Source organism: Apodemus sylvaticus, chromosome 8 (assembly GCF_947179515.1).
Source record: "Apodemus sylvaticus chromosome 8, mApoSyl1.1, whole genome shotgun sequence".
NCBI classification, from domain to species: Eukaryota; Metazoa; Chordata; class Mammalia; order Rodentia; family Muridae; genus Apodemus; species Apodemus sylvaticus.
The window spans coordinates 72,010,745-72,019,261 of record NC_067479.1 but is presented as its reverse complement, the minus strand read 5'-3'; the positions used below and the strand labels follow the sequence as shown (position 1 = coordinate 72,019,261).

Below are 8,517 nucleotides of genomic sequence, written 5' to 3'. Positions count from 1 at the left end.
GGAAGGGTGAGGGCGCCAGCACCACCGGCTACTCCAGTCCTACTTGGCATCAGACAGTCCCAGGAAGCTAAACACACCATAGGATCTGCCTGAGTTGGAAGCCCAGAGGCAGCAGGTATTATTGGAAAGATGGTGAAAGCAGAGAGTAAGTAGGAGAGACCCTGGCCCCTGGCAGGAGAGAGGGGTCTTGTGAGGAAGAGCAGGAGCAGCTCTGAAGGAGAGCCTCACAATAGACTGGAGCCCTTCAGAACCCAGACATCCGATTCTCATTTTATTTATTTATTTATTTATAAAGATTTATCTATTTTATGTATATGAGTAGCCCATTGCTCTCTTCAGACACACCATTAGAGGGCACCAGACCCCATTACGGATGGTTATGAGCCACCATGTGGTTGCTGGGAATTGAACCCAGGACCTCTGGAAGAGCCGTCAGTGCTCTTAACTGCTGAACATCTCTCCAGCCCTCTCATTTCAGTTTTGAGACAGGATCTCACTCCCTATCCCTGGCTAGCCTGGACCTTTCTATGTAGAATGGGCTGGCCCGCCGGGCTGGTGGTGGCACACGACTGTAATCCCAGCACTCAGGGAGGCAGAGGCAGGTGGATTTCTGAGTTCGAGGCTAGCTTGGTCTACAGAGTGAGTTCCAGGACAGCCAGAGCTATACAGAGAAACCCTGTCTCGAATAAACCAAAAAAAAAGGGGGGGGGGCTGGCCTCAGACTTACCTGTTTCTGCTGCTTGAGTTCTGGGATTAAAAGTGTGTGTCTGGGCCTACTTTTAATTTTTTAATTAATTAATTTTTGAGACAGAGTTTCACTGTGTAGCTCTGTTTGTCCTGGAACTCACTATGTAGACCAGGCTATCCTGGAATTCAGAGGTCCTCCTGGCTCTGCCTTTCCAGTGCTGGGATTAAAGGCATGTACCACTATATACCTAGCTAATGTAATTATGTGGTGTGTGCTCACATGTGCATGTGAATACAGATGTGCTGGTCACATGACAATCCTGGCTGTTGGCACTCACCTCTACCTTGTTTTGGCAGAGTCTTTAGCTGTTCACCATAACTGTGTACACATCACTGTGTGCACCAGGCTGGCTGGCAGGAGAGCCTGAGGGATTCCCCCACTTACATCTCCTATTGTGCACAGGCTTGGTGGAATTACATACAGGCTGCTACTGCATCCAGTTTTACAAGGTTTCTGGGATGTGAATCTGGTCTTCAAGTTTGCTCTGCATACAGCTTCGAGTATATCCACTGAACCATCTCAGCCTGAGAACCTACATAATTTTACATCATCAAATCTTTTTCTCAACCATTTACCAGTTTAATGCAGAATGAGAACTTACACATTGAAGGGGAGATGAGACCTTTATTAACTTCTATTTATAAGCACTTGTAAATACTTAAGCAAAATATTAAGATGTAGGGACAGGGAAAACCAAGGCACAAAGAACCTACCAGAGCCCCCAGAATGCACTAGATGCCCACTAGCCACCTTCTCTTCATGGTGAGGACACGGGTGTGTGGGAAAGCGGGTTTGTTCAGCCTCACCCACCTGAGCCTCAATGAGCAAGGTTGTGGAGGGACTGGGATAGCAGGTGAGGAGTTAGAATTTGCTGGTGTAGAGGGTGACCATCCACTTGGGCACACGGAGAAAGCCAGGCAAGTAGGAGCTCAGCCATCCCAGGCTGGAGACTTGTGAGAGGGCGTAGCCCAAAGAAAAATAGTCTCGGACAGGGCGGCCTGGGAATTGAATTACAGAAGGGCCAGTAGAGCCTTATTTCCTTCTTCTTGGACACCCCAACTCTGGCTGAAAAGTTGAGGAAAGGAGCAGGGGAACGGTTAAAGTAAGCACTTACCATCGACATCCTTAAGGCCATAGCGCCGGGCAAGGTCACAGGACGGCAGCACTTTCCCACTCAAGCTCAGGATATTGGGGTCTGTGGGCACACGTGTGCTTAAAACAGTGGGCATTGGGAGTGGTGCGGAGTGACCACGTTTGACTGGGACAGGTGTGGCTGAGCCACGCCCTGCAGCCCTGAACGGGAATTCCCTGTGTCCACATAAAGGTTCTTGACCACACTACTCTGCAGCAGTTCAGAGCAGACCCCAACCAGGAATCCTGACCCTCTGGGCTCCAACAGACAGGAAAGACAACAATGTCTAGTGATCTCCTAAACCAAATTTAGGAACTGGCTGTGAGCGCCCCAAAGATGCACTGTCACCCAGTGCCATCACCTGTTGCCAAGGCCACCACACACTTGCCACTCATTTCTGTACTTTCGGCAGATGAGAAATCTTGTTTCATCTAAAAAAATAGGTTGAGAAGTTAGGGGTTATTTCCAAGAGCACTGCCTGTGCCTTCCCCACTCTCATCTTCTGTCCCTGACAGACACAAACCCCAAGCAGGGCCTGCACAGCCATGTCTTAGAAAGCATTAGTGCTCCCTTTCCCATGCATAAATGGAAGGGTCAGAGGGTCCCAGCTAGTGTCAGAACCTTCTAGGATGAATCAGGGGGAGGTCACCGTGGGCTTTGGTGTCAGACAGTCTGTCCTGTTATGACACATACCACGGAACACATTTTCCTCCTTCCTGTCATTTCTCATTGCGAGGGACTGAGCCTCTGTCTGTCAGCACACCTAAGCAAATGCTCTACCCCTGGAGCCACTCTTCCAGTCCTGGATCAAGTTTCTTAATCTCTCTGGGTTTCTGTTTCACTATCTAGAAAATGGAGTTACTAACTGCTTTACAGGATTAAAAGAAGTAATGTGCTGTGTGCTTAGCCCCTGTCTGCCCTAGGAAGTACCTGGTGGTGGGAACAACCACTCTTCCTCACGTTAGTAGTCTCACTATGCAGCCCTGCTGGCCCTGACCTCAGTCAGGTTGGCCTTGAAGTCACACAGATCCCCTGCCTTGTGAGTGCTGGATTCCAGACAGACTGCCACCCCAGGCCCTGCGAGTGCAGAGAGGCCTTTCCTCTCTGTCTCCCCTCCCCTGCCCTCACCAACCTTCTTAAACAGAGAGTCCTCAGGCTGCTCCTCCTTTGCCATAAACTCCTTCACTGTTTCTGTTTGCACCAGCCCTGGCCACAGAGATACGTAACTGACTCCATGACGCCGTAGCTCATGGGCACAGTCAGCAGCCAGTCTGTCACACTGTGGGGGGAGAGGAGGCAGAACTGAGAACCTGGACACCTGCCCACCTGCCCATCCTCTGAGATACCTCAGGCCCACATCCTTCTCAAGAACCCTGATGTTTCTGCCACCATCTTCCCACATTTGATACCTACTCGGGCAGATGCAGGGAGGCCCACATAAAGAAATGACCAGTGTGTGGGACAGAGAGAGAGAGGAAGGTCACCAGTCTTACTACTCTGACAATTGTGCACTGTACTAGTCGTCTACACCATGGAATACCTCCCCAGCTCCTGCGCCCCGGTCCTTACCGCTGCTTTGCCCACACCATATGGGACATTGAACATATGCTGCAGCCCTCCAGGGGAGGAGACAATCACAATGAGTCCTTTGCCAGCTGGTACCATCAGCCTCGCCCCATACACAGAGCAGAAGTAGTGGCCTCTAGAAGGGACCAGGGGAGAAGAAGAAGGAAGGAATTGTGTAAATGCTGGTTCAGTTGCTTCCCAAGACCTCAGAATCCATGGTCAGCACAGAGGCTGCACAGCAATAACCGAAGACCTGGGGACTCAGGCATCGGCCATTCCAAGGGAAAACCTGATATGATTAATGGCAGACAAGAGAGAGTATGCATGACGTATAATGAGGGGTTCTTGCCCTGTAAACATGAGATGTTCAGGGGTGTGTTAAGTCATGTATCTGGTCAGCTGAGTTCATGGGATAAACCTATAACCTTAGCACCGTGGAGGTAAAGGCAGGAGAATCAGGAATATTTGGCTACACAGTGAGTTTGAGGCCAGCCTGGGCTAGATAAGACTGTAACAAAATAAGCAGATGAGCTGAATAGAAAGTTCTGGAAAGAAGAGATGCAAATAAATCCCCAGAAAATGGTCATTAACCACAGCCATGAGGGAAATGTAAATTAAAACTACTTTCAAATTCCATTTCCTCCTAGTCAGAGTGCCTTTTACCAAGAAAACAGTTCACAAGCGCCAGTGATGGTGTGGGGAAAAGAGGAGTCCCTTCACTGCTGCTGAAAATGTAAAGGCTTGCTGCACACGGATGGACGGATGGGCGCCAAGATGGAGATGTCTCAAAAACAAATAGAATATGACCCCGCCACCCTACTCTTGGGTAGGGCTCTAAGCCAACAAACCGCACAGAGATTTGCATTTCTACAGCTGACCTATTCACAATAGTCTAGAGCTGGAACCAACTTATATGTCCATCTACTAATGAGTGAATAAATGGAGTGGAGAAGGTGGTACAGATACAAGATGGAATTTTATACAGCTGTAGAGAAAAACGAAACAGGGGTGGGGGAACAACTGGGATGTGAAGTGAATAAGTAACTTAATGGGAAAATAAGAAAAATGAAACCATGTCATTTTCAGGAGAATGGATATAACTGAAAAAACAATTATTATTGTGGTTACTATTTTTGAAACAGGGGTCTTTCTACATAGCCCTGGGTACCCTGATACTAGTGGACCAGGCTGGCCGCAAACTCAGAGATCTGCCTGCCTCTGCCTCCTGAGATTAAAGTTGTTCACCGCCACATCTGGCACTGGAAACCATTAAGCAAAGGAAGCTGGACTCAGAAAAGCAAAGTCCACGTTATCTCTCACATGTGGCTCCTAGGTTTAAAATTATACAGGGAGGAAGTGCTCTGAGGAAGGAGGGAAATGGAGAGGGTAACAGGAAACAAGTGACCGGACTAACTGGGGAAGAGAGAACTCGCTGAGAGGGTGAGAGATGGAGAGGGCAGTGGGGCTGAGAATGCGTGAGAAGGAAGGATAATGGCACGTGTGGAGAGATCAGAACGGACAGGAGCACATGCTGGTCTAGCCTTTTAATCATTTGAGCTTTTCTTCTAACCATTTTTTAAAACATAGCCCATGGGCTGTGTGCCACACTGAGAGAATCCTTCCTTCTGGGACTAACAAGGCTGCCATCTTGTTAGAAAAACCTGAGTTGGGAGGCAGTGCACACCTTTAATCTCAGCACTCGAGAGGCAGAGGCAGGTGAACCTCTGAGTTCAAGGTCAGCCTGGTCTACAGACAGAACTCCAGGATAGCCAAAGCTACATGGAGAAACCCTGTCTCAAAAACCAAACCAAACTAAACCAAACCAAATCAAACCAAAAAGACACATTGAGACAAAGCAAAAATTGCCATTCGCAGGTGGTCTGAGGTGGCTCAGGAGGCAAAGGCTGCTTCCTGTGCAAGCCTGGAAGCTGAGCTCAAGCCTGAGACTCACAGAAAGATGTGAGGAAGGAGAACTGACTCTCTGGAGTTATCTTCAGATCTCTGCACGCACCATGGTGGGCACAGAAACCCCCCCCCACACACACACACACACAGAGAAAGAGAGAGAGAGAGAGAGAGAGAGAGAGAGAGAGAGAGAGAGAGAGAGAGAGAGAGAGAGAGGTGATATTCTTAGGTGCAAACCCACAGGCATGGGACTTCTCCAGAATTAAATGCAATAAACAGAGTGGAAGGGAGATGAAAGAAAACAGAGAGGAAAGTCCTTTTAGGGAAAGGCGCAGGCAGGCTCTGGGGCTACTGAACAGGAGGAGCCCAGGCTCTAGCAGTGCAGCTCGCACCTGAGTCCAACATTGTTTATATCATCCCAAATGGAGGCGGGGACTTCCCAGAATGACTTGTTGCTGGTGTCCAGGATCGCCTAGAAGACATAAGGAAGGTGATTGGTTGGCACGAAGGTATAAAGAGCTGCTTAATGGGACTGCAAATGGAGATAAAGACTCAAGGGTGGGTTTGGGGGGTGGGTTTGGGGGGTGGGTTTCGGGGGGTGGGTTTGGAATGTGGAGTTGGACTGAGTTAAAAGGTTACCTGGACACCAGCATAGGCATTGTTGACCAGGACGTCGAGCCGCCCTTTCTGCTCCCGAGCTACCTGCTCAAACAGGCTTTTCACTTCACTCTCCTGGCTCGAATCACACACCACTGGTACACACCGGCCCCCAAGGGACTGTGCCTGGAGAGGAACAGCGAGTGTGAGTTCACAGTAGTGTTACTTCCCTAACACATGTGAGTTTAGGAACTGAGAGCTCAGGACTCAGCCAACAGCTGGGACACGGCATGCAATGGCGCCCTCTGGTGTCTGTTTTTAGGAATCTCACCGTAGTGGGACCTTCCACAACAGAGTAAGGTAGATTGGAATTCAGGTTTAACACCAGCATTTACTGAGGGCTACCATATGCAAGGCCTTACTTAGTAATTATTCTGCAAGTCCCAGACAAGAGCTGAGGCGTGGCGTCCACTCTCAGAAAGCAGTGACTGCCCTCTTTGTCCTTTCCGACTCTCTTCTTACTCAGCCTCAGCTCTTTCCCTCACTCAACCAATGCTCTGGCTCCATAGTGAAAAACCGAGCTATTAGGCATAAACCACCGCCACCATCTATCCTGCCTCGCTTCTGAAAACTGGGACCCTCCCACCCGCTTCAGAGGGGGAGAGTAGCTATTTTCCAGAGGCGAGCTCCGGGTCCTGCTCCTGTTTTGCTCAAACCGCAGCAATGCCTCCAAGTGCTCACCTGACCTCATGGGTTCTCCCTTAAGTCACTTCTTCAGTCTAGTCAGTGTGACCTATCTAAAACACACACGTTTTAAACCATCTAACTGTATCACCAATCTAAGCCAACTAAAGCCTAGAAGCTTTTTGATAGGGTCTTATTACATAGCTCAAGCTGGCCTTCAGCTTGAAATCCTCCTGGCACAACCGCTCCAGTGCTGGGTTATATAGGCATGCAGGGTCTCACTCTGTAGCACTGGCTGGTTTGGAACTCACTATGTAGGCCTTGAAATCTCAGAGAGGTTCTGCCTCCTGAGTGCTGTGATTAAAGGTGTGTGAAGCCCGACCCTCTTGCCAGAGTGGGTTTTGTTTTTGTGTGTTTTGTTTGTTTGTTTGTTTTTCAGTGCTCAGGACCACACCTAGGTCTGCACATCCTCTAACCTGCGCCTCAGCCCCTCCTGAAGGCCTCTAAGAACTATACTGCTCCCTCTCTGGCTTTTGCCCTTTGCTTAGGTAGCTGGGAGTGGTTTTCATAACCTCCTTACCTAATTTCTATTCAAGACTTGTTTAAGATCGCCTCAAGAGGGCTGAAGATATGCCCATTGGTTAAAGCACTGGCTGCTCTTCCAGAGGATCTAAAACCCTCACAGTTATACATGAAGGCAAAACCTCAATGCATGCAAAAATAAAAACCACCCTAAGTGGAGACACACACTTTTAATTCCAGAACTCGGCAGACAGAGGCAGTAGGATCTCTGGGAATTTGAGGGCAGCCTGAGTCTACACGGTGAGTTCTAGGGCAACAAGGGCCATTTAGAGATGTAGAGAGACTCTGTAACAAAAAGCAAAAACAAACAAACGACAAAAAAGTAAACACATACAGTTCAACAAGTCTTGCTTAAATTAGAGGAAGCCACCAGTCCAAATGTTTTTCTTTGCAAAACCTGAAACTTTCAAGCAGAAAGATTTTTCTTCCCATTATACTCACTTGGTAGAAAAATTCAATCCTACATTGTTTGTTTATGGTACTCAGTAAACCTTAACGCTTAGCTGGGGGCCGGGGGTGGGGGATATAGTAATCAGAGTGATTAACTCTGGTGGTCACTTACCTCCTGGGCAGCAGCTCTAAGAGTGTCCAGATTGCGGCCGGTGATGTAAACTGTAGCACCTGCTTGGCATAGCTGTAAGGCAATGCCACGGCCAATACCCCTGGAGGCCCCAGTTACCACACACACTTGGCCCTTCATAGGTGCTACCATGACTCACATCAAAGGTGATATCTGTGGAGGTAAAGAGTCACTTTGAGGGAATCCTGTAGATTGTGTGCTGAGGCAGATCTCTCTGAGGGCTAGAAGGGGCTGCTAAGCTTGGACTACTTTGAAGGGAGAGAAATTTCACAGAAGGGTAACTTGAGTCAAAGTCTCAGGCCAGGCTGGCCTTTTAGGAGGCGCAGGACTGGGTGGAGACTCTCCAGCGCTCCTGCGAACCTCTGAGTGGGGCTAACTTGGTGGGGAATCTGGCAAGGCAGTCTAACGGCATTCCCACGAAGAGTCCAGGGCTCTTTGTTCTAGTTGCTTGCCTAGTCCCACGGTGACCAGCGAATCCCCGAACCGTAAGTGGACAGAGCCTTACCTGATGCAGACGTAGCTTCTGAGTTTCTTTCTGCCCAGATCGCCAGACCAAAGTTCGAGAACTTTGATTCTTGCCCCGTCGGAGTACGTGCCTGGATGGAAGTCCAGGTGCAGGCGAGGATGATATAGAAAGAGTCGAGGAGTCTAGCCCTGGAGTTCAGACCCGGGGGTGGAACCCGCAAGGGGGGAAGGGCGAACTGCAGCCACGCCCATCAAGCC

At 49.2% G+C, this 8,517-nt stretch overlaps 1 protein-coding gene across 1 annotated transcript; it reads right to left on the bottom strand.

The window, feature by feature from the left end:
- Positions 1-1,352: 1,352 nt before the first annotated feature.
- Positions 1,353-8,491, bottom strand: Dhrs1 (dehydrogenase/reductase 1). Its single transcript, XM_052191403.1, has 9 exons — positions 8,300-8,491; positions 7,777-7,947; positions 5,991-6,134; positions 5,744-5,823; positions 3,450-3,582; positions 3,013-3,159; positions 2,242-2,311; positions 1,863-1,943; positions 1,353-1,746 (listed from the first exon to the last, which is right to left on the bottom strand). The coding sequence occupies exons 2-9, from the start codon at positions 7,924-7,926 to the stop codon at positions 1,610-1,612; spliced, it is 942 nt and encodes a 313-aa protein (XP_052047363.1). The 5' UTR covers positions 7,927-7,947; positions 8,300-8,491; the 3' UTR covers positions 1,353-1,609.
- Positions 8,492-8,517: the final 26 nt, after the last annotated feature.